The sequence below is a fragment of the Salmo trutta genome, chromosome 13, assembly GCF_901001165.1.
Source record: "Salmo trutta chromosome 13, fSalTru1.1, whole genome shotgun sequence".
Classification (NCBI taxonomy): domain Eukaryota; kingdom Metazoa; phylum Chordata; class Actinopteri; order Salmoniformes; family Salmonidae; genus Salmo; species Salmo trutta.
In genome coordinates this window covers 27222301-27249023 of record NC_042969.1, presented here as the reverse complement: position 1 = coordinate 27249023, position 26723 = coordinate 27222301, and the positions used below count along the sequence as shown (strand labels likewise).

At 46.1% G+C, this 26723-nt stretch overlaps 1 protein-coding gene across 7 annotated transcripts in view; it reads left to right on the top strand.

Moving 5' to 3' along the window:
- Nucleotides 1–26723, top strand: part of LOC115205560 (serine/threonine-protein phosphatase 2B catalytic subunit alpha isoform) — a 68844-nt gene that overhangs the window by 35401 nt on the left and 6720 nt on the right. For 4 of the 7 annotated variants that reach the window (XM_029771678.1, XM_029771679.1, XM_029771683.1 and 1 more), the window contains 9 exons: nt 473–618; nt 955–1094; nt 2198–2275; nt 3218–3312; nt 3404–3529; nt 4252–4335; nt 13275–13359; nt 13451–13548; nt 14817–14864. In XM_029771678.1, the coding sequence (XP_029627538.1) occupies nt 473–618; nt 955–1094; nt 2198–2275; nt 3218–3312; nt 3404–3529; nt 4252–4335; nt 13275–13359; nt 13451–13548; nt 14817–14864 (900 nt within the window). Of the gene's footprint in view, nt 1–472; nt 619–954; nt 1095–2197; nt 2276–3217; nt 3313–3403; nt 3530–4251; nt 4336–13274; nt 13360–13450; nt 13833–14816; nt 14865–26723 lie in introns of those variants that run through there. The other 3 variants (XR_003880637.1, XM_029771680.1, XR_003880636.1) reach the window with 3 other exon arrangements.

Below are 26723 nucleotides of genomic sequence, written 5' to 3'. Positions count from 1 at the left end.
ACATATACTGTACACATATATACTGTACCCATATACACACACATACTGTACACACATATACTGTACACATGTACACACACATACTGTACAGCACACACACATACTGTACACATGTACACACACACACATACTGTACAGTACACACACACACACATACTGTACAGTACACACACATACTGTACACATGTACACACACATACTGTACACGTGTACACACACACATACTGTACATGTGACACACACATACACAGCATAGTTTGACTACTGGCCTATAGTGCTTGGCTACTTCACTATGGTGTTTTGATTTACTCTCTCCCTCTCACTTTCTTTCTTTCTTTCTCTCTCTCTCTCCCTCTCTCACTATCTCTCTCTCTCGCTCTCTCTGTTTCTCTCCGTCTCTCTCTCTCGCTCTATCCCCCCGTCCTTTCACTCTGCCCCCATCCTCTCTCTCCCCTCCCCTCCCTCTCCTCAGGTAAGATAAAGTACTCTGAGCAGGTGTATGACTCGTGTATGGATGCGTTTGACTGCTTGCCGCTGGCTGCTCTGATGAACCAGCAGTTCCTGTGTGTCCATGGAGGGCTCTCGCCAGAGATCCACACGCTCGACGACATCAAAAAGGTTCAGACACAACGCCCACTGTACTGTAAATGTTTTTTATTACACACAAACACACACACACTGTTAATGCCCTGGTTACCATGAAGATTCAACCCTTGTTTTGACTCCTCTTCCTGTACAGTACATGCTGTTGTTTCCATGCTGTTCTCTCTCTCTCTCTCTCTCTCTCTCTCTCTCTGTGTTTGTGTGTCAATTCTGTGTGTTCTGTTTGTTTCTCTAGTCCAGTTGAACAGGTTCTGTTATCTCTGTGTTCTGGTTATCTCTTGTGTAGATAGGAATATATTGTGTCTGTACAGTGAATGCATCTGTTGTGTTGTCGTCGTCTCTGTAATCCAGCTGGACAGGTTCAAGGAGCCTCCAGCTTTCGGGCCCATGTGTGACCTGCTGTGGGCCGACCCACTCGAAGACTTTGGCAACGAGAAGACGCAAGAGTACTTCGGCCACAACACAGTCAGAGGCTGCTCCTATTTCTACAGGTAAATGCATTTTTTAACATGACAACTCACACAGACAACAATACGGATACACACACTCACATCTGGTGCGTCTTTAGGTGTGCTATACAGGGGAAAGGTGAGGAACACCGTACTGGAGGGGAGATGGAAACATGTTGTACTGGTAGACTACAAGCTGCTTCAGAGATCCAACAACCAAAGACTAATTGGGATTTGTACAACAGCTGCAGAACCACACGTACATTCTTCAGCTTAAACCATATCCCACTGCTTTAAGGTTTCCCTGTAGGTATTCCCAGCAGTCATAGGTACAGTCATCAATATAATGCTATCCAGTCCAAACAAGTTTGTCGAAGGTTTACTGATCATTTATTTAATGATTTGTTTCTGTTTTTGTTGCTCCACTTTTTGTATCTGTATCTTGTATGTTGAGTTGTTTGTATGTGAGACAAATGTTTTTTTCCCTGTATTTTTCTTTCTTTATTTGTTGTGATATCTCTATAGAATTGTTGTTTTCTAGGACTGAACTGAGGGAGGGTGTGGGGTGGGTATATGGGGTGATTGGGGTGGGTGGCTTGGAGGGGGTTGGGGTGAGTGGTTTAGAGGGAATCAAGGTGGGTGGACTGAGGTGTGTGGAGGGAGGGCTTGGGATATGGTAAAATCTTTCTACATACATTGATGTACATTTAGTAACATTTTTATAAAAACATATATAAAAAAAAAACATCCCACAATCCCTAGGGAGACTGCACTGTTCTGTTTCCATGACGACTGGCTACTACTGCTAGATTGGGGATTGATATTAAGAACAGTGAGGAAAAAAGAGCTTGAGAGAGACGGGGAGTGAGGGAGAAAAAAGAGATGAATAAAATGAGAGACCAGAGGATTGACGTGATGGATAGTTGAGACTGTTGTCATAATATGGTGCTATACAATATGGAGCCTACACCAGTCTACCGAGAGAAACATACACTGCCCTCCTACTAGATCTGCATCTGCTGTTCATTTTGGGCTCAATGATGACCCCTGGTGGTCATTCAATGTAAACTGTTTCAGAGTAGGCCTACTATCCTAGTCTGATCTAATGCCCGGTTGTTCAGAATGAAATATCTCTCTCTCTCCAGTTACCCTGCAGTGTGTGAGTTTCTACAGACCAACAACTTGTTGTCAGTCATCAGAGCACATGAAGCGCAAGATTCTGGGTAAGAGAAGCCCTACTTTTTCTTTGGTTATTGACAAAACACTGTGTTATTCTTCACATGGTGAGTGACATAGTGGCAGTAAACTCTAACTTAATGTATTATGTTTGAAAGCATTCGCCTGTTCACCCCAGTGTGTGTTGATCCGGGGCTGGGGATGTGGGTTAAGTGTTTGGGGGTGGGGATGGGGGTTAAGTGTTTGGGGGTGGGGATGTGGGTTAAGTGTTTGGGGGTGGGGATGGGGGTTAAGTGTTTGGGGCTGGGGATATGGGTTAAGTGTTTGGGGAGTGGGGATGTGGGTTAAGTGTTTGGGGGTGGGGATGTGGGTTAAGTGTTTGGGGCTGGGGATGTGGGTTAAGTGTTTGGGGGTGGGGATGGGGGTTAAGTGTTTGGGGCTGGGGATATGGGTTAAGTGTTTGGGGAGTGGGGATGTGGGTTAAGTGTTTGGGGGGTGGGGATGTGGGTTAAGTGTTTGGGGGGTGGGGATGTGGGTTAAGTGTTTGGGGGTGGGGATGTGGGATAAGTGTTTGGGGGGTGGGGATGTGGGTTAAGTGTTTGGGGGTGGGGATGTGGGTTAAGTGTTTGGATTTGGGGATGTGGGTTAAGTGTTTGGGGGTGGGGATGTGGGTTAAGTGTTTGGGGGTGGGGATGTGGGGATGTGGGTTAAGTGTTTGGGGGTGGGGATGTGGGATAAGTGTTTGGGGGTGGGGATGTGGGTTAATAGGTGATAGGGGTTGTTATGTCAACACAAACAGTTCAGTCAACCAAAACAGCAGCGTCAGGTTTCATAATCAAATCATTCCATTTCTAAACACAGTTATCCATAGTCAAGTCTAACCTTAACCACACAACAACCACATCTTTAACCCTACACCCCTTAATGTTGAACCCCGATCTATGGAATCCTAATCCTAATCTGGATTCCCTGACTGTGTCCCTGTTCAGGTACCGGATGTATAGAAAGAGTCAGACTACAGGCTTTCCCTCCCTCATCACCATCTTCTCAGCGCCTAACTACCTGGACGTCTACAACAACAAAGGTCAGAGACACACACGCACGCGCGCACACGCACACACACACCAGTAGGCTATGAGTGTGTAACAGGGCTGCCCACTCTCATTCTCTCACAGCGGCGGTTCTGAAGTATGAGAACAACGTGATGAACATCCGCCAGTTCAACTGTTCCCCTCATCCCTACTGGCTGCCCAACTTCATGGATGTCTTCACCTGGTCCCTGCCCTTCGTTGGAGAGAAAGGTGGGAACAACGACTACATGTATTACAAACACCAAAATAACATGTTCTCTGAATATGTTCTCTATTGTGTCTCTGTCTTTGCCTGTTTCTCTCGCTCTCTCTCCCTCTGTCTCTCTCTGTCTCTGTCTCTTTCTCTGATTCTGTCTCTCTCTCTCTGTCTCAAAAGGGAAAATAAATAAACATAAATATGGGTTGTATTTACAGTAGTGTTTGTTCTTCACTGGTTGCCCTTTTCTTGTGGTAACAAGTTACAAATCTTGCTGCTGTGATTTCACACTGTGGTATTTCACCCAATAGATATGGGAGTTTATCAATATTGGGTTTATTTTCAAATTCTTTTGAGTCTGTGTAATCTGAGGGAAATATGTGTCTCTAACATGGTCATACATTTGGCAGTGCCCTCTGTCTCATATTGACTGTGCCCTCCCTCTTTCTCTCTCTCTGTCTCTGTCTCTCTCTCGGTCTCTGTCTCTGTCTGTCTGTCTGTCTCTCTCTCTCTCTCTCAATTTAATTCAATTCATGGGTTTTATTGGCATGGGAAACATATGTTAACATTGCCAAAACAAGTGAAGTAGATAATATACAAAAGTGAAATAAACAATACAAATGAACAATAAACATTACACTCACAGATGTTCCAAAAAAATAAAGACATTACAAATGTCTCTCTCTCTGTCTCTCTCTGTCTCTGTCTCTCTGTCTCTGTCTCTATCTTTCCACAGTGACAGAGATGCTGGTGAATGTTCTCAGTATCTGTTCAGATGATGAGCTCATGGAGAATGATGGAGAGGAAGAGGTCTATGATGGTAATCATACCTTTATACCCCAATGAGTTACCTCTGGTCCGTTCAGCCTACCCCAATGAGTTACCTCTGGTCCGTTCAGCCATACCCCAATGAGTTACCTCTGGTCGTGTCACAGCCTACCCCAATGAGTTACCTCTGGTCCGTTCGAGCCATAACCCCAATGAGATTACCTCTGGTCCGTTCCAGCCATACCCCCATGAGGTTACCTGCTGGTCCCGTTCAGGGCCATACCACAATGAGTTACCTCTGGTCCGTTTCAGCCATACCCCAATGAGTTAACCTCTAGGTGTCCGTTCAGCCTACCCCAATGAGTTACCTCTGGTCCGTTCAGCCATAACCCCAATGAGTTACCTCTGGTCCGTTCAGCCATACACCCACTGAGTTACCTCGGTCCCGTTCAGCCATACCCCAATGAGTTACACTCTGGTCCGTCAGCCATACCCCAATGAGTTACCTCTGGGTCCGTTCAGCCATACCCCAATGAGTTACCCTCTGGTCCGTTCAGCCTACCCCAATGAGTCTACCTCTGGTCCGTTCACGCCATACCCCAATGAGTTACCTCTGGTCCGTTCAGCCATTACCCAAATGAGTTACCTCTGGTCCGTTCAGCCATACCCAATGAGTTACCTCTGGTCCGTTCAGCCTACCCCAATGAGTTACCTCTGGTCCGTTCAAGGCCATACCCCAATGAGTTACCTCTGGTCCGTTCAGCCATACCCCAATGAGTTACCTCTGGTCCGTTCAGCCAACCCCCAATGAGTTACCTCTGGTCCGTTCAGCCATACCCCAATGAGTTACCTCTGGTCCGTTCAGCCATACCCCAATGAGTTACCTCTGGTCCGTTCAGCCATACCCAATGGTACCTCTGGTCCGTTCAGCCATACCGCAATGAGTTACCTCTGGTCCGTTCAGCCTACCCCAATGAGTTACCTCTGGTCCGTTCAGCCATACCCCAATGAGTTACCTCTGGTCCGTTCAGCCATACCCCAATGAGTTACCTCTGGTCCGTTCAGCCATACCCCAATGAGTTACCTCTGGTCCGTTCAGCCATACCCCAATGAGTTACCTCTGGTCCGTTCAGCCATACCCCAATGAGTTACCTCTGGTCCGTTCAGTCTACCCCAATGAGTTACCTCTGGTCCGTTCAGCCATACCCCAATGAGTTACCTCTGGTCCGTTCAGCCATACCCCAATGAGTTACCTCTGGTCCGTTCAGCCATACCCCAATGAGTTACCTCGGTCCGTTCAGCCATACCCCAATGAGTTACCTCTGGTCCGTTCAGCCATACCCCAATGAGTTACCTCTGGTCCGTTCAGCCATACCCCAATGAGTTACCTCTGGTCCGTTCAGCCATACCCCAATGAGTTACCTCTGGTCCGTTCAGCCATACCCCAATGAGTTACCTCTGGTCCGTTCAGCATACCCCAATGAGTTACCTCTGGTCCGTTCAGCCTACCCCAATGAGTTACCTCTGGTCCGTTCAGCCATACCCCAATGAGTTACCTCTGGTCCGTTCAGACCATACCCCAATGAGTTACCTCTGGTCCGTTCAGCCATACCCCAATGAGTTACCTCTGGTCCGTTCAGCCATACCCCAATGAGTTACCTCTGGTCCGTTCAGCCATACCCCAATGAGTTACCTCTGGTCCTTTCAGACCATACCCCAATTGAGTTACCTCATGGTCGCATACCCAATGAGTTTACCTCTGGTCCGTTCAGCATACCCCAATGAGTTACCTCTGGTCCGTTCAGCCATACCCCAATGAGTTACCTCTGGTCCGTTCAGCCCATACCCCAATGAGTTACCCTCTGGTCCGTTCAGCCATACCCCAATGAGTTACCTCTGGTCCGTTCAGCCATACCCCAATGAGTTACCTCTGGTCCGTTCAGCCTTCCCCCAATGAGTTAACCTCTGGTCCGTTCAGCCATACCCCAATGAGTTACCTCTGGTCCGTTCAGCCATACCCCAATGAGTTACCTCTGGTCCGTTCAGCCTACCCCAATGAGTTACCTCTGGTCCGTTCAGCCATACCCCAATGAGTTACCTCTGGTCCGTTCAGCCATACCCCAATGAGTTACCTCTGGTCCGTTCAGCCATACCCCAATGAGTTACCTCTGGCCGTTCAGCCTACCCCAATGAGTTACCTCTGGTCCGTTCAGCCATACCCCAATGAGTTACCTCTGGTCCGTTCAGCCATACCCCAATGAGTTACCTCTGGTCCGTTCAGCCTACCCCAATGAGTTACCTCTGGTCCGTTCAGCCATACCCCAATGAGTTACCTCTGGTCCGTTCAGCCTACCCCAATGAGTTACCTCTGGTCCGTTCAGCCTACCCCAATGAGTTACCTCTGGTCCGTTCAGCCTACCCCAATGAGTTACCTCTGGTCCGTTCAGCCATACCCCAATGAGTTACCTCTGGTCCGTTCAGCCATACCCCAATGAGTTACCTCTGGTCCGTTCAGCCTACCCCAATGAGTTACCTCTGGTCCGTTCAGCCATACCCCAATGAGTTACCTCTGGTCCGTTCAGCCTACCCCAATGAGTTACCTCTGGTCCGTTCAGCCTACCCCAATGAGTTACCTCTGGTCCGTTCAGCCATACCCCAATGAGTTACCTCTGGTCCGTTCAGCCAAACCACAATGAGTTACCTCTGGTCCGTTCAGCCTACCCCAATGAGTTACCTCTGGTCCGTTCAGCCTACCCCAATGAGTTACCTCTGGTCCGTTCAGCCATACCACAATGAGTTACCTCTGGTCCGTTCAGCCTACCCCAATGAGTTACCTCTGGTCCGTTCAGCCAAACCCCAATGAGTTTTCTCTGGTCCGTTCAGCCATACCCCAATGACTTACCTCTGGTCCGTTCAGCCATACCCCAATGAGTTACCTCTGGTCCGTTCAGCCATACCCCAATGAGTTACCTCTGGTCCGTTCAGCCTACCCCAATGAGTTACCTCTGGTCCGTTCAGCCTACCCCAATGAGTTACCTCTGGTCCGTTCAGCCATACCCCAATGAGTTACCTCTGGTCCGTTCAGCCTACCCCAATGAGTTACCTCTGGTCCGTTCAGCCATACCCAATGAGTTACCCTCTGGTCCGTTCAGCCATACCCCAATGAGTTACTCTGGTCCGTTCAGCCATACCCCAATGAGTTACCTCTGGTCCGTTCAGCCATACCCCAATGAGTTACCTCTGGTCCGTTCAGCCATACCCCAATGATTACCTCCTGTGTCCGTTTCAGCCATACCCCAATGAGTTACCTCCTGGTCCGTTCAGGCCTACCCCAATGAGTTACCTCTGGTCCGTTCAGCCATACCCCAATGAGTTACCTCTGGTCCGTTCAGCCTACCCCAATGAGTTACCTCTGGTCCGTTCAGCCTACCCAATGAGTTACCTCTGGTCCGTTCAGCCATACCCCAATGAGTTACCTCGGCGTAGGCCATACCCCAATGAGTTACCTCTGGTCCGTTCAGCCATACCCCAATGAGTACTCTGGTCCGTTCAGCCATACCCCAATGGAGTTACCTCTGGTCCGTTCCTCTGGTCCGTTCAGCCATACCCCAATGAGTTACCTCTGTCCGTTCGCATACCCATGAGTTACCTCTGGTCCGTTCAGCCATACCCCAATGAGTTACCCTCTGGTCCGTTCAGTCACCTACCCCCATGAGTTACCTCTGGTCCGTTCAGCCATACCCAATGGATTACCTCTGGTCCGTTTCAGCCATACCCCAATGAGTTACCTGCTGGTCCGTTCAGGCCATACCCCAATGAGTTACTCTGGCCTGTCAGCCATACCCAATGAGTACCTCTGGTCCGTTCAAGCCATACCCCAATGAGTTACCTCGGGTCCCGTTCACAGCCATACCCCAAGAGTATTACCTCTGGTCCGTTCAGGCCATACCCAAATGAGTTTACCATCTGGTTCCGTTCGAGGCATACCCCATGAGTTTACCTCTGTCCGTTCAGCCTACCCAATGAGTTCCCTCCTGGTCCGTTCCAGCCATACCCCAATGAGTTACCTCTGGTCCGTTCAGCCTACCCCAATGAGTTACCTCTGGTCCGTTCAGCCTACCCCAAGAGTTACCTCTGGTCCGTCAGCCTACCCCAATGAGTTACCTCTGTCCGTTCAGCCATACCCAATGAGTTACCTCTGGTCCCGTTCAGCCATAACCCAATGAGTTACCTTCTGGTCCGTTCAGCCTACCCCAATGAGTTTACCTCTGGTCCCGTTCAGCCATACCCCAATGAGTTACCTCTGGTCCGTTCAGCCTACCCCAATGAGTTACCTCTGGTCCGTTCACAGCCTACCCCAATGAGTGACCTCTGGTCCGTTCAGCCCATACCCCAATGAGTTACCTCTGGTCCGTTCAGCCAAACCACAATGAGTTACCTCTGGTCCGTTCAGACCTACCCCAATGAGTTACCTCTGGTCCGTTCAGCCTACCCCAATGAGTTACCTCTGGTCCGTTCAGCCATACCACAATGAGTTACCTCTGGTCCGTTCAGCCTACCCCAATGAGTTACCTCTGGTCCGTTCAAGCCAAACCCCAATGAGTTTTCTCTGGTCCGTTCAGCCATACCCCAATGACTTACCTCTGGTCCGTTCAGCCATACCCCAATGAGTTACCTCTGGTCCGTTCAGCCATACCCCAATGAGTTACCTCTGGTCCGTTCAGCCATACCCCAATGAGTTACCTCTGGTCCGTTCAGCCTACCCCAATGAGTTACCTCTGGTCCGTTCAGCCATACCCCAATGAGTACCTCTGGTCCGTTCAGCCTACCCCAATGAGTTACCTCTGGTCCGTTCAGCCATACCCCCAATGAGTTACCTCTGGTCCGTTCAGCCATACCCCAATGAGTTACCTCTGGTCCGTTCAGCCATACCCCAATGAGTTACCTCTGGTCCGTTCAGCCATACCCCAATGAGTTACCTCTGGTCCGTTCAGCCATACCCCAATGAGTTACCTCTGGTCCGTTCAGCCATACCCCAATGAGTTACCTCTGGTCCGTTCAGCCTACCCCAATGAGTTACCTCTGGTCCGTTCAGCCATACCCCAATGAGTTACCTCTGGTCCGTTCAGCCTACCCCAATGAGTTACCTCTGGTCCGTTCAGCATACCCCAATGAGTTACCTCTGGTCCGTTATCGCCATACCCCAATGAGTTACCTCTGGTCCGTTCAGCCATACCCCAATGAGTTACCTCTGGTCCGTTCACGCCATACCCAATGAGTTACCTCTGGTCCGTTCAGCCATACCCCAATGAGTTCCCTCTGGTCCGTTCAGCCAATACCCAATGAGTTACCTCTGGGTCCGTTCAGCCATACCCCAATGAGTTACCTCTGGTCCGTTCAGCCATACCCCAATGAGTTACCCTCTGGTCCGTTCAGCCCTACCCCAATGAGTTACCTCTGGTCCGTTCAGCCATACCCCAATGAGTTACCTCTGGTCCGTTCAGCCATACCCCATGAGTTACCTCTGGTCCGTTCAGCCTACCCAATGAGTTACCTCTGGTCCGTTCGCCATACCACAATGAGTTACACTCTGGTCCGTTCAGCCTACCCAATGAGTTACCTCTGGTCGTTCAGCCATACCCAATGAGTTACCTCTGGTCCGTTCAGCCTACCCCAATGAGTTACCTCTGGTCCGTTCAGCCTACCCCAATGAGTTACCTCTGGTCCGTTCAGCCTACCCCAATGAGTTACCTCTGGTCCGTTCAGCCTACCCAGATTACCTCTGGTCCCGTTCAGCCTACCCCAATGAGTTACCTCTGGTCCGTTCAGCCATACCCCAATGAGTTACCTCTGGTCCGTTCAGCCATACCCCAATGAGTTACCTCTGGTCCGTTCAGCCATACCCCAATGAGTTACCTCTGGTCCGTTCAGCCATACCCCAATGAGTTACCTCTGGTCCGTTCAGCCTACCCCAATGAGTTACCTCTGGTCCGTTCAGCCTACCCCAATGAGTTACCTCTGGTCCGTTCAGCCATACCCCAATGAGTTACCTCTGGTCCGTTCAGCCATACCCAATGAGTTACCTCTGGTCCGTTCAAGCCATACCCCAATGAGTTACCTCTGTCCCTTCAGCCATACCCCAATGAGTTACCTCTGGTCCGTTCAGCCATACCCCAATGAGTTACCTCTGGTCCGTTCAGCCATACCCCAATGAGTTACCTCTGGTCCGTTCAGCCATACCCCAATGAGTTCCTCTGGTCCGTTCAAGGCCTACCCCCAATGAGTTACCTCTGGTCCGTTCAGCCATACCCCAATGAGTTACCTCTGGTCCGTTCAGCCTACCCCAATGAGTTACCTCTGGTCCGTTCAGCCTACCCCAATGAGTTACCTCTGGTCCGTTCAGCCATACCCCAATGAGTTACCTCTGGTCCGTTCAGCCATACCCCAATGAGTTACCTCTGGTCCGTTCAGCCATACCCCAATGAGTTACCTCTGGTCCGTTCAGCCATACCCCAATGAGTTACCTCTGGTCCGTTCAGCCATACCCCAATGAGTTACCCTCTGGTCCGTTCAGCCTACCCCAATGAGTTACCTCTGGTCCGTTCAGCCAAACCACAATGAGTTACCTCTGGTCCGTTCAGCCATACCCCAATGAGTTACCTCTGGTCCGTTCAGCCATACCCCAATGAGTTACCTCTGGTCCGTTCAGCCTACCCCAATGAGTTACCTCTGGTCCGTTCAGCCATACCCCAATGAGTTACCTCTGGTCCGTTCAGCCATACCCCAATGAGTTACCTCTGGTCCGTTCAGCCTACCCCAATTAGTTACCTCTGGTCCGTTCAGCCATACCCCAATGAGTTACCTCTGGTCCGTTCAGCCATACCCCAATGAGTTACCTCTGGTCCGTTCAGCCATACCCCAATGAGTTACCTCTGGTCCGTTCAGCCATACCCCAATGAGTTACCTCTGGTCCGTTCAGCCAAACCACAATGAGTTACCTCTGGTCCGTTCAGCCTACCCCAATGAGTTACCTCTGGTCCGTTCAGCCATACCACAATGAGTTACCTCTGGTCCGTTCAGCCTACCCCAATGAGTTACCTCTGGTCCGTTCAGCCATACCCCAATGAGTTACCTCTGGTCCGTTCAGCCTACCCAATGAGTTACCTCTGGTCCGTTCAGCCCTACCCCAATGAGTTACCTCTGGTCCGTTCAGCCTACCCCAATGAGTTACCTCTGGTCCGTTCAGCCTACCCCAATGAGTTACCTCTGGTCCGTTCAGCCATACCCCAATGAGTTACCTCTGGTCCGTTCAGCCTACCCCAATGAGTTACCTCTGGTCCGTTCAGCCATACCCCAATGAGTTACCTCTGGTCCGTTCAGCCATACCCCAATGAGTTACCTCTGGTCCGTTCAGCCTACCCCAATGAGTTACCTCTGGTCCGTTCAGCCTACCCCAATGAGTTACCTCTGGTCCGTTCAGCCATACCCCAATGAGTTACCTCTGGTCCGTTCAGCCATACCCCAATGAGTTACCTCTGGTCCGTTCAGCCATACCCCAATGAGTTACCTCTGGTCCGTTCAGCCATACCCCAATGAGTTACCTCTGGTCCGTTCAGCCATACCCCAATGAGTTACCTCTGGGTCCGTTCAGCCATACCCCAATGAGGTTACCTCTGGCCGTCCCATCTACCCCAATGAGTTACCTCTGGTCCGTTTCAGCCTACCCCAATGAGTTACCTCTGGTCCGTTCAGCCATACCCCAATGAGTTACCTCTGGTCCGTTCAGCCTACCCCAATGAGTTACCTCTGGTCCGTTCAGCCTACCCCAATGAGTTACCTCTGGTCCGTTCAGCCATACCCCAATGAGTTACCTCTGGTCCCGTTCAGCCATACCCCAATGAGTTAACTCTGGTCCGTTCAGCCATTACCCAATGAAGTTCACCTCTGGTCCGTTCAGCCATACCCCAATGAGTTACCTCTGGTCCGTTCAGCCCATACCCCAATGAGTTACCTCTGGTCCGTTCAGCCTACCCAATGAGTTACCTCTGGTCCGTTCAGCCAAACCACAATGAGTACCTCTGGTCTGTTCAGCCACTACCCCATGAGTTACCCTCTGGTACGTTCAGCCATACCCCAATGAGTTACCTCTGGTCCGTTCAGCCTACCCCAATGAGTTTACCTCTGGTCCGTTCAGCCATACCCCAATGAGTTACCTCTGGTCCGTTCAGCCATACCCCAATGAGTTACCTCTGGTCCGTTCAGCCTACCCCAATTAGTTACCTCTGGTCCGTTCAGCCATACCCCAATGAGTTACCTCTGGTCCGTTCAGCCATACCCCAATGAGTTACCTCTGGTCCGTTCAGCCATACCCCAATGAGTTACCTCTGGTCCGTTCAGCCATACCCCAATGAGTTACCTCTGGTCCGTTCAGCCAAACCACAATGGGGAAAGAATAGGGTTTTAGGATAAACGGCAAAAATAAGGTCAAATCAAATCAAAGTTTATTTGTCACGTGCGCTGAATACAACAGGTGTAGACCTTACAGTGAAATACTTACAGGCTCTAACCAAAGGTGTGTGTGTGTGTGTGTGTGTGTGTGTGTGTGTGTGTGTGTGTGTGTGTGTGTGTGTGTGTGTGGGTGTGGGTGTGTGTGTGGGTGTGTAAGTAAGAAATAAAACAACAGTAAAAAGACATTTGAAGATAACAGTAGCAAGGCTATATACAGACACCGGTTAGTCGGGCTGATTGAGGTACATGTAGATATGGTTAAAGTGACTATGCATACATGATGAACAGAGGGTAGCAGTAGCGTAAAAGAGGGGTTGGTGGGTGGTGAGACACAATGCAGGTCTGAGGTTAACACGGGTTTAGGAGATCTTATACGTGTTGATTGGTTGGTTCCAGTTCACTCTATTGTCAATATAACCTTCCTTTTCACGTCCTTGTGATTGGTGTCCTGTGTTTTACTCCTCTGTGATTGGTTCCTTCCAGCCAATGCAGCGGCGGCTAGGAAAGAGGTGATCAGGAACAAGATCCGTGCCATCGGGAAGATGGCCAAAATGTTCCAAGTTTTACGGTGAGTGATCTTCAGTGTGTGTGTGTGTGTGTGTGTGTGCGTGCATGCGTGTGTGTGTGTTTTTTTAATCCTCTATGTGTGTGTGTTTTAGGGAGGAGAGTGAGAATGTATTGACCCTGAAGGGACTGACACCCACTGGCATGCTGCCCAGTGGAGTTCTGTCTGGAGGCAAGCAGACTCTGCAGAGCGGTGAGTACACACACACACTGGCATGCTGCCCAGTGGAGTTCTGTCTGGAGGCAAGCAGACTCTGCAGAGCGGTGAGTACACACACACACTGGCATGCTGCCCAGTGGAATTCTGTCTGGAGGCAAGCAGACTCTGCAGAGCGGTGAGTACACACACACACTGGCATGCTGCCCAGTGGAGTTCTGTCTGGAGGCAAGCAGACTCTGCAGAGCGGTGAGTACACACACACACTGGCATGCTGCCCAGTGGAGTTCTGTCTGGAGGCAAGCAGACTCTGTAGAGCGGTGAGTACACACACACTCTGGCATGCTGCCCAGTGGAGTTCTGTCTGGAGGCAAGCAGACTCTGCAGAGCGGTGAGTACACACACACACTGGCATGCTGTCTAGTGGAGTTCTGTCTGGAGGCAAGCAGACTCTGCAGAGCGGTGAGTACACACACACACTGGCAAACACGCCCACACACATATACACACATTTACATACACTCTCATGACGCATGCACATACGTACACACACACACACACACATTTGCATACACACACTACATGATTCTGTCTGTCTGTCTATCCTTCATTTCTTTTCTCTCTCTCTCTCTCTCTCTCTCTCTCTCTCTCTCTCTCTCTCTCTCTCTCTCTCTCTCTCTCTCTCTCTCTCTCTCTCTCTCTCTCTCTCTCTCCCATGTTCATCCTCTGTCACTCTCTCTCTATCCCATGTTCATCCTCTCTCTCTCTCTCTCTCTCTCTCTCTCTCTCCCATGTTCATCCTCTGTCACCCTCTCTCTCTCTCTCTCTCTCTCTCTCTATCCCATCTTCATCCTCTGTCACTCTCTCTCTCTCTCTCTCTCTCTCTCTCTCTCCCATGTTCATCCTCTGTCACCCTCTCTCTCTCTCTCTCTCTCTCTATCCCATGTTCATCTTCTGTCACTCTCTTTCTCTCTCATGTTCATCCTCTGTCACCCTCTTTCTCTCTCTCTCTCTCTCTATCCCATGTCCGTCATCTGTTACTCACCACATCAGTCAGTGTCACCCTCACCTCACTACTGCTGAGGAGTAATAGCCTGGTGTATGTGTGTATGTGTGTGAGCTAACGCTAGCTACCGAACATGCTAACACCAAACGCCCTCTGTGCTGAGGGCTGCAGTGCCGCTCTAAGGGTTTTGCATGAATAACCCTCACCCTCCTCCCTCTTTCTCTCTCCCTCTCTTTCTCCTTCACGCTCTATCTTTCTCTCGCTCTCACTCCCTCTTTCTCTTTCTCTCCATACTCAGCTACCATTGAGGCCATTGAAGCCATTGATCCTGTTGAGGACGCAGAAGGTAAATTCCACTCATGCATCAACAATGAGATTAAGCGAGTGAGTGTGTGAGAGAATGAAAGAGGTAGAGAAAGAGGGGGATGAGGCATGGCGACCCATCTACGCCATACACTTACCCACAATGCATTGAGCTCTTCTAACAGCACTGCTCATGGTGAAGCCTGACTGCTCTTATTCTTTCTCCTCACACACACTCCCCTCTACACACTCCTCACACACACACACACACACACACACACACACACACACTCCTCACACACACTCCTCACACACACACACACACACACACACACACTTCTCTCTCTCTCTCTCTCTCTCACACACACACACGCACACACACACACACACACACACACACACACACTCCTCACACACACTCCTCACACACACACACACTCCTCACACACACTCCTCACACACACTCCTCACACACACTCCCCTCTACACACTCCTCACACTTCTCTCTCTCACACACACACACACACACACACACACACACACACACACACACACACACTCCTCACACACACTCCTCACACACACACACTCCCCTCTACACACTCCTCACACTTCTCTCTCTCACACACACACACACACACACACACACACACACACACACACACTCCTCACACACACTCCTCACACACACTCCTCACACACACACACACACACACACACACACACACACACACACACACACACACACACTCCTCACACACACTCCTCACACACACTCCTCACACACACTCCTCACACACACTCCCCTCACTTCTCTCTCACACACACACACACACACACACACACACACACACACACACTCCTCACACACACTCCTCACACACACTCCTCACACACACTCCCCTCTACACACTCCTCACACTTCTCTCTCTCTCTCTCTCTCACACACACACACACACACACACACAGACTCCCCTCGACACACTCCTCACACACACACACACACACCCTCAAACACACATTCCCCCAGACACGCTCCACACACACACACAAACACACACAACGGTAAGACAGTGACTAATCATAAGTGTGTATCATCTGGGGGAGGAATCTGACCCTACGATAACTCTAACATCGTCCCTACACAATGACATCATCCCTACACAACCTCAACATGTGCTGTGTGGAGCCTGTGGTGGCTAATTTCTGTATTACCAAATGAGGAGAGTTACAAACACACCAGTCCGAGTTAACTACATCTTTAATACTTAAGATACTTTTGCAAAAGCACTTGATCTTCAATAATGCACTCTCTCGAATGAACCAGGAAGGTGACAACACCTTCAATACAAAGAGCTTTTATACCCACGGTCCACCCCTCTCTACGTACATGACAAACCACAGATACATAGAATGGGTCACAAGGTTAAGTTTTGTATGACAGATATCCATAAAACACAGCAGGCAGTAACTGCTATATCAACAGGTTTCATTGTATAGCCCAGTATCTGGTCCCCTTAGAACCGTCCCTCCCTGGTACGGTATTGAACAGAACTATTAGCTCATGTCCTCTGGAATGCTTTTTAGGCGTTCTTATCAAAATACATCATAAATCTCCTCTGTCAGTGCTATCTCATAGTGGCCCATCCTCAGTAAAACACCTATTGTTCCCACTCCTGGACAAGCTCACTGAGGGGAGTGACCGGCGCACAGACATTGTGGAGACAAATAATTGGTTCCCCATTAATCACGCCATCCCTTCACATGGTTTAAGAATAGGTAAAGACACATTCACATATAAAAGACAAGTCTGACCTCTCCCCTCTCTGGGCCCCAAGTGACTGAGCCCCAGCTAAGGGAAACGTGCAACTGAAACATACCAGAGTCCAAAGGACACTTTCTAATGACAAGTATCTCACATAACCATATTATACTAATAAAACATCTTAATCATCTATGTTACCCAACTAATTCTGATTCATCCACCACAAGCCTGTGGAGTTTTGCGTTGGAAACGTGATGTTCCGTGGTGACACACATTGTTAACACATGAACACTACAATCTTTATGTAGACTGTCAGTCGCTAGTAGGATACTGTTGAATCTTGACACTTATAAGTCTGGAAGGATAGTGGATTGTAAGTGTGTAAATGATTCTGTAAGTGTTCACTATATTCTGTTTGTACTGGCCTAGCTGTTGTGTGTAGTAACTAGTAGGGTTGGGTGGTATCCAGATGTTCATAGTGGATTGATAGTGGATTGATTTATACATACAGTGCATTCGGAAAGTATTCAGACCCCTTGACTTTTTCCATATTTTGTTACGTTACAGCCTTATTCTAAAATTGATTGAATAAAAAATTATCCTCATCAATGTACACACAATACCCCATAATGACAAAGCACCTGAACTGTTTTATAGAAATGTTTGCAAATTTATTTAAAAAAAAACTGAAATACCTGATTTGCATAATGATTCGAAATTGAGTTCAGGTGCATCCTGTTTCCATTGATCATCTTTAAGATGTTTCTACAACTTGATTTGAGTCCACCTGTGGTAAATTCAATTGTTTTGACATGATTTGGAAAGGCACACAACTGTCTATATAAGCTTCCACAGTTGACAGTGCATGTCAGAGAAAAAACCAAGCCATGAGGTCGAAGGAATTGTCCGTAGAGCTCCGAGACAGGATTGTGTCGATGCACAGATCTGTGGAAGGCTACCAAAAAATCTCCATCGTAATTTAAATATACATTTTATTTATTTATTTTTGTTGTAATTTTTACCCCCTTTTTCACTCCAATTTTGTGATCTTGTCTCATCGCTGCAACTCCCCAATGGGCTCAGGAGAGGCGAAGGTCCAGTCATGCGTCCTCCGAAACATGACCCGCCAAGCTGCACTTCTTAACATCCGCTCGCTTAACCCGGAAGCCAGCTGCACCAATGTGTTGGAGGAAACACTGTTCAACTGATGACCGAAGTCAGCCTGCAGGTGCCAGGCCCGCCACAAGGTGTCAGTAGAGCGCGATGAGCCAAGCAAAGCCCCCCTGGCCTATGGGACTCCGGGTCACGGCCATTAATGGCACAGCCTGGGATCGAACCCCAGGCTGTAGTGATGCCGCAACACTGTGACGCTGCGCCACTCAGGAGGCCCCCATCGTTCTTAAATGGAAGAAGTTTAGAACCAGCGGCAGGGACTGGGAGACTAGTCAGGATCGAGGGAAAGACGAACAGAGCAAAGTACAGAGAGTTCCTTGATGATAACCAGCTCCAGAGCGCTCAGGACCTCAGACTGGGGCGAAGGTTCACCATCCAACAGGACATCTCTGGAGAGATCTGAAAATAGCTGGGCAGCGATGCTCCCCATCCAAACTGACAGAGCTTGAGAGGATCTTCAGAGAAGAATGGGAGAAACTCCCCAAATACAGGTGTGCCAAGCTTGTAGCGTCATACTTCAACAAAGTAATGAGGAAAGAGTTTTTTATTTTTTATACATATGCAAACATTTCTAAAAACCTGTTTTTGCTTTGTCATTATGGGGTATTGTGTGTAGATTGATGAGGGTGAAAAACAATTGAATTCAATTTTAGAATTAGGCTGTAACATAACAACATGTGGAAAAAGTAAAGGGGTCTGCACTGTATATAGCTTGGAGCTACCGAATGTCATTTTTGGTGAGTTTGGACATTTACAAGCGAATGTGAATGAGAGACACTGTGAAAATGAACAAAGTTTTGACGCATGCTTGTCTGAGGTTAGAAGCAGCTTGTGAACTGTTGTGGAAATTGTAACCAATTGAGAGAGACTTTGTTATTTCTTCAAACAATCAATCTTTATTAATAAGAATTGCAATAATGAAGCTGGTCAGTCATGCACTCTGAAGTGTAAGGCTGAGAGCTCGATGACACAATGAGTACAGAAGCTTTATATAGTCAAACTATCTTACGCAAGCATATACAAAACATCTTGGTATGTGTTCATGTGTGGTGAATGAGACTAAACTATGGTAGAAGGTACAGACTAACTGTAAATTGGTCATCTCGTTCTGTAGCAACAGCTAGTTATTCTACTCTTCTAGTGAAGTCTCAAAACAACAGGAAATCACTTTAGACAGTTTCTCTGAAGAAAATCAACGGTTTTCTGAATTGGGTCAAGCAAGCGCTTTTTGCTGTCTCCCCAGAGGGTGTGTGGTTGCACACCCACACACACATACACAAGCATAAACTTAAAGAGATCCTTCAACACATTAGAAGTCATATAAACTGAAAGAGGTTAACAGATTTTTCACTCACGGTACATGCTGTGTCTGTGTGGAGTCTGGAGTCGCTAGGGCAACAGGCCTGCCTGCTCTGCTCGAAGAAGATGGGGCAAGAAGATGGGGCAATAGCAGATGGACCGAGAACGGAGAGGAGAAAAAACGCCATAAAATCAAGATAGCAGGCAGTTGTACAGATTTCTCAAACACGGCAGAAAGCTAACACAATATGATGCCGTCTCCTTATTAATTCAGCCACTTACTGAGATAACTAGCAAGTTAATAACCTCTTACATCTACACGTTCCGCTAGCGGAACGTCTGCTCCAATATCCAATGATGGGCGGGGCGCGAAATTCAAACTCCTCTAAATCCGAAAACTTACACTTTTCAAACATATGACTATTTTACAGCTATTTAAAGACAAGACTCTCCTTTATCTAACCAAACTGTCCGATTTCAAAAAGGCTTTACAGCGAAAGCAAAACATTAGATTATGTCAGCAGAGTACCCAGCCAGAAATAATCACACAGCCATTTTTCAAGCTAGCATATCATGTCACATAAACCCAAACCATAGCTAAATGCAGCACTAACCTTTTATGATCTTCATCAGATGACACACCTAGGACATTATGTTATACAATACATGCATGTCTGTTCAATCAAGTTCATATTTATATCAAAAACCAGCTTTTTACATTAGCATGTGACGTTCAGAACTAGCATTCCCACCGAACACTTCCGGTGATTTTACTAAATTACTCACGATAAACGTTCACAAAAAGCATAACAATTATTTTAAGAATTATAGATACAGAACTCCTCTATGCACTCGATATGTCCGATTTTAAAATAGCTTTTCGGATGAAGCACATTTTGCAATAATCTAAGTACATAGCCCGGCATTACAGGGCTAGCTATTTAGACACCCTGCAAGTTTAGCCTTCACCAAAATCACATTTCCTATAAGAAAAATGTTCTTACCTTTCCTGTTCTTCGTCAGAATGCAGTCCCAGGACTTCTACTTCAATAACAAATGTAGGTTTGGTCCCAAATAATCCATCGTTATGTTCCATCAACGACGTTTTGTTCGTGCGTTCTAGACACTATCCCAACGCTAAATCTCGGCCACAAGCATGACGCAAAATATGACAAAAAAATTCTAAATATTCCATTACCGTACTTCGAAGCATGTCAACCGCTGTTTAAAACCAATTTTTATGCAATTTATCTCGTAGAGAAGCGATAATATTCCGACCGGGAATCTGCCTGTCTGTAAACTGAGGGAAAAACCGAAAGCCGGGGGCGGGGCGGGTCACGCGCCTAAGGCTTAGTCCATTGAGTGACCACTCAGCTTTTGCTCTCGTGTGCTTCAGCCACGGCTTTGAATTACGTCATTCCTGTTTTTCCCGGGCTCTGAGACTCCATTGTTGATGTGCGAAGTGTCAAGTAAGAGCAGAGATCCTTTGTAAAAGATAGAGATAATAAAGAAGGGCAAGAAATGTTCAGACAGGGTACTTCCTGAACAGAATCTTCTCAGGTTTTGGCCTGCCATAGGAGTTCTGTTATACTCACAGACACCATTCAAACAGTTTCAGAAACTTTGGAGTGTTTTCTCTCCAAAGCTAATAATTATATGCATATTCTAGTTTCTGGGCAGGACTAATAATCAGATTAAATCGGGTACGTTTTTTATCCAGCCGTGAAAATACTGCCCCCTAGCCATAAGAGGTTTGGGACACGTTAATGCAGAATGCTGCTATTTTTACGCAGACAAAAATATTAACCGCATAAGAAATATCTTGCTGCGTTTTGAAGACGCAGATCTAAAATGCTTCTTATTGTAATTTCTGCTCGGCATCAGACACATTTTGTGCTTCAGTTGCACTTCTCCACTCGGATGACAGAGCTCTGACTGATGTGTAGCTACTTTTCTCTGGTTGTTTTCCATATAGACTACTTTTCTCTGGTACTTTTCCATGTAGACTACTTTTTTCCGGTATAATGCAAGATTAACTTAAGCAAAACATTAGGAAATGTAGCTAGCTACGTTCTTTCTATAATAAACATTAGAAATATGATGGCAATGCATCGTTTTTTGCCAAAAATACCTTGCTTTTTCATTGTAAACTCATTTACTTGTGAGGCTGCTGGACATCTGTCATCTGATGAAAATGAAGCTATTTTCTGCTGAATGTGTTGAACAAAAATGTATACTGAACAAAAACATAAATGCAACATGCAACAATTTCAACTATTTTACTGAGTTACAGTTCATATAAGGAAATCAGTCAATCGAAATACATTCATTAGGCCCTAATCTATGAATTTCACATCACTGGGCAGGGTGGCAGCCATGGGTGGGCCTGTGAGGGCATAGCCCCCCCCCATTAAGAGCTAGGCCCAGCCAATCAGAATGAGTTTTATTACAGACATAAATACCCTTCAGTTTCATCAGCTGTCCGGGTGGCTAGTCTCAGATGATCCCGCAGGTGAAGAAGCCAGAAGGGACGTCCTGGGCTGGCGTGGTTACACGTGGTCTGCGGTTGTGAGGCCGGGTGGACGTACTGCCATATTCTCTAAAATGACGTCGGACGCGGCTTATGGTAGATAGATAAAGGTGGATGGATTATCTTATTCAATTCTCTGGCAACTGCTCTGGTGGACATTCCTGCAGTCAGCATGCCAATTCTGCACTCCCTCAAAATATAGACATCTGTGGCATTGTGTTGTGTGACAAAACTGCATATTTTTGTGGCTTTTTATTGTCCCCCGCACAAGGTGCACCTGTGTAATGATTATGATGTTTAATCAGATTTTAACAGGGACGTAAACAAATTTGTGCACAAAATTTGAAAGAAATAAGCTTTTTGCATTTTTTCCTCTTAATATTGTGCAAGTTGACTGCAGGTATTTACTTAAAAAGTAGCTTCAAATGTATTGAAAAACTTCAAAGAAATAGTTTAAACAGCATTGACAACCAAACCCCTAGCTATTTCCAAATACCCCAGTATATATATTTTTTATTTATTTATTTAACTAGACAAGTCAGTTAAGAGTAAATGCGTATTTACAATGACAGCCTACCCCGGCCAAACCCGGACAATGCTGGGCCAATTGTGTGCCGCCCTATGGGACTCTCAATCACGGCCAGATGTGATACAGCCTGGAATCGAACCAGGGACTGTAGTGATGCCTCTTGCACTGAGCTGCAGTGCCTTAGACCGCTGCGCAACTCGGGAGCCCTATAGGGTATATACGGCATACCGCCCAAGCCTAGTAACCGGTTATCGTCTGTAGGAACTGCTTATCGTGTGTGTATGTAGCAAGCAGGGTTGTGGACAATTCCATTTCAATTCCAATCAATTCAGAATTAAACCAAATTCCAATTCCAAATTTTCCTCATTGAAAAGCATAGAAGAGAATTGGAATTTCAGTATACTTCCTGAATTGACTGGAATTGAAATGAAGTTGACCCCAAGCCTGGGTCACACATATTGTATATATTCCATATATATTTCATATAGTGCCAAATAGGGGTTTCTTTGGTTCCTAACGATAGTAGATCCCTTTTTCGTGCTGTATAGAACCCTTTTTGGACGGTTCTATAAAGAAACATGCTCATATGGTTCTAAATGGAACCTTTATAGTGTTATAAAGAACACTTTCCTGAGGTTCTATAAAGAACATGAGTCATATGTAACCGTCACTGGCCATAGTCATATTTAACATGTAATGGCATAACACAACTGATAGACTGGAATGACACGCTCACTCACAGTTGAAAAGGAGCTGTGAGCAAACAAAGCCCCAAAATATTTGAATGAACTGACACCCCTACATTTTAATTGTCAATAAAAGAGGAAAGAACCCATTTTCAGAACTGCAAAGAACCATTGAAGGGCTCAAACAGTTATTTGAGTCATTATGGTTCCACATAGAACCACCATCTAAAAATAGCCCATATTAACACATGCAGCCTGAGGAACAAGTTCCATGAAGTCAATAATTTGCTAGTAATAGATGACATTCATATTCTGACTATCTGTCACGTTTGTCGTATGAAGTAGGGGATCAAAGCGAAGCGTGTGTATCGTTCCACATTTTATTATCACTGTGAAACTATGCAAGACATATAAATAGACTAATAAACAAAACAACAAACCGTGACGAAGTGGCGCAACATACACTAACTCAAAATACAATCTCCCACAAACCCAGGTGGCGAAAACAACTACTTAAGTATGATCTCCAATTAGAGACAACGATGACCAGCTGCCTCTAATTGGAGATCATCCCAAAAAAACTACATAGAAATACAGAAACAAGAACATGACAACATAGAAAATCTAAACTAGACACAACCCCGTCACGCCCTGACCTACTCTACCATAGAAAATATAAGCTTCTATGGTCAGGACGTGACACTGTCTTCGAAACTCACTTAGATAATACCTTTGATGATACAGTGGTAGCAATACATGGTTATAACATCTACCGAAAAGACAGAAATGCCCACGGAGGCGGTGTTGTGGTCTATATTCAGAACGACATTCATGTAAAGCTTAGAGATGATCTAATGTTAAATACTGTTGAAGTAGTATGGCTACAGGTTCATCTGCCTCACCTTAAACCCATTCTTGTGGGAAGCTGCTATAGACCACCAAGTGTTGACAGTCAGTATCTGGATAATATGTGTGAAAGGCTTGATAATGTATGTGATATCAACAGAGAAGTATATTTTCTGGGTGATTTCAATGTTGACTGGCTCTCATCAAGCTGCCCAACCAAGTAAAAAATTCAAACTGTAACCAGTGCCTGCGAACTGGTTCAGGTTGTCAGTCAACCTACCAGGGTAGTTACAAACAGCACAGGAATTAAATCATTAACATCTATTGATCACATCTTTACTAATGCTGCAGATATTTGCTTTAAAGCAGTATCCAAATCCATCGGATGTAGTGATCACGATATAGTAGCCATATCTAGGAAAACCAAAGTTCCAAGGGCTGGGCCTAATATAGTGTATAAGAGGCCATACAACAAGTTTTGTAGTGATTATTATGTTAATGATGTAAAGACTATTTGTTGGTCTGTGGTGTGTAATGAGGAGCAACCAGACGCTGCACTCAACACATTTATGAAATTGCTTATTCTAGTTACTAATAAGCACACACCCATTAAGAAAATGACTGTAAAAACTGTTAAATCCCCTTGGATTGATGAGGAATTGAAAAATTGTATGGTTGAGAGGGATGAGGCAATTAGGTCCTGCAGCACAACTGATTGGCAAACATACTGCAAATTAAGAAATCATGTGACTAAACTAAATAAAAATACAAATAAACTATACTATGAAACAAAGATAAATTATATAAAGAATTATGTAAAAAGCTTTGGGGCACCTTAAATGACATTTTGGGAAAAAAGGCTAACTCGGCTCCGTCATTCATTGAATCAGGTGGCTCATTCATCACAAAACCCACTGATATTGCAAACTACTTTAATTACTTTTTCATTGGCAAGATAAGCAAACTCAGGTATGATATGTCAGTTGAAGTCGGAAGTTTACATACACCATACATTTAAAATCAGTTTTTCACAATTCCTGACATTTAATCCTAGTAAAAATTCCCTGTCTTAGGTCAGTTAGGATCACCACTTTATTTTAAGAATATGAAATGTCAGAATAATAGTAGAGAGAATGATTTATTTCAGCTTTTATTTCTTTCATCACATTCCGAGTGGGTCAGAAGTTTACATACACTCAATTAGTATTTGGTAGCATTGCCTTTAAATTGTTTAATTTGGGTCAAACGTTTCGGGTAGCCTTCCACAAGCGTCCCACAATAAGTTGGGTGAATTTTGGCCCATTCCCCCTGACAGAGCTGTTGTAACTGGGTCAGGTTTGTAGGCCTCCTTGCTCGCACACGCTTTTTCATTTCTGCCCACAAATCTTCTATAGGATTGAGGTCAGTGCTTTGTGATGGCCACTCCAATACCTCGACTTAGTTGTCTTTAGAAGTATGCTTGGGGTCATTGTCCATTTGGAAGACCCATTTGCGACCAAGCTTTAACTTCCTGACTGATGTCTAAGATGTTGCTTCAATATATCCACATACATTTCCTTCCTGCAGCAAAGCACTCCCACAACATGATGCTGCCACCCCCGTGCTTCACGGTTGGAATGGTGTTCTTCGGCTTGCAAGCATCCCCCTTTTTCTTCCTAACATAACAATGGTCATTATGGCCAAACAGTTCTATTTTTGTTTCATCAGACCAGAGGACATTTCTCCAAAAAGTACAATCTTTGTCCCCATATGCAGCTGCAAACCGTAGTCTGGCTTTTTTATGGCGGTTTTGGAGCAGTGACTTCTTCCTTGCTGAGTGGCCTTTCAGGTTATGTCGATATAGGACTCGTTTTACTGTGGATGTAGAAAATGTTGTACCTGTTTCCTCCAGCATCTTCACAAGGTAATTTGCTGTTGTTCTGGGATTGATTTGCACTTTTCGCACCAAAGTACGTTCATCTCTAGGAGACAAAACGTGTCTCATTCCTGAGCGGTATGATGGCTGCGTGGTCCCATGGTGTTTATACTTGCGTACTATTGTTTGTACAGATGAATGTGGTACCTTCAGGCGTTTAGGAATTGCTCCCAAGGATGAACCAGACTTGTGGAGGTCTCCAATTTATTTTCTGAGGTCTTGGCTGATTTCTTTTGATTTTCCCATGATGTCAAGCAAAGAGGCACTGAGTTTGAAGGCAGGCCTTGAAATACATCCACAGGTACACCTCCAATTGACGCAAATGATGTCAATTAGCCTATCAGAAGCTTCTAAAGACATGACATCATGTTCTGGAATTTTCCAAGATGTTTCAAGGCACAGTCAACTTCGTGTATGTAAACTTCTGACCCACTGGAATTGTGATACAGTGAATTATAAGTGAAACAATCTGTCTGTAAACAATTGTTGGAAAAATTACTTGTGTCATGCACAAAGTAGATGTCCTAACAGACTTGCCAAAACTATAGTTTGTTAACAAGAAATGTGTGGAGTGGTTGAAAAACGAGTTTTAATGACTCCAACCTAAGTGTATGTAAACTTCCGACTTCAACTGTATATTGGACCAAATTATGAAAGACAAGAATTGTACTTTTGAGTTCCGTAAAGTCAGTGTGGAAGAGGTGAAATTTTTTGTTTTGTTGTCTATCAACAATGACAAGCTAGTAAAGTAAAGTACTTCAAGCATATGTTTTCATTTCAGTCTCCACCATCTCCACAAACTGTATGGATTGTATGGATTTGTTTCCTATTAATAATGTAAAATTAACATCTGTATAGAAAGACTCATGTGAAGGCCAAATTACAGAGAAGGAACTTCTTGATGCAATGAAAGCCTTTAAGTCCAGGAAATCTTCAGGGCTGGATGGTATACCAGTGGTGGTATACCAAACGTTTTTGATATACTCAGAGGACCGTTATTAGCATGTTTTAACCACTCCTATATAAATGGTATATTATCGAACACTCAACAAGGTCTGATTTCATTATTACTGAAACAAGGTCCAAGTAGTATATATAAAGATCCAGTCCATTAAACAAATTGGAGGCCTCTCACACTTCAGTGTTTTGATGCAAAAAT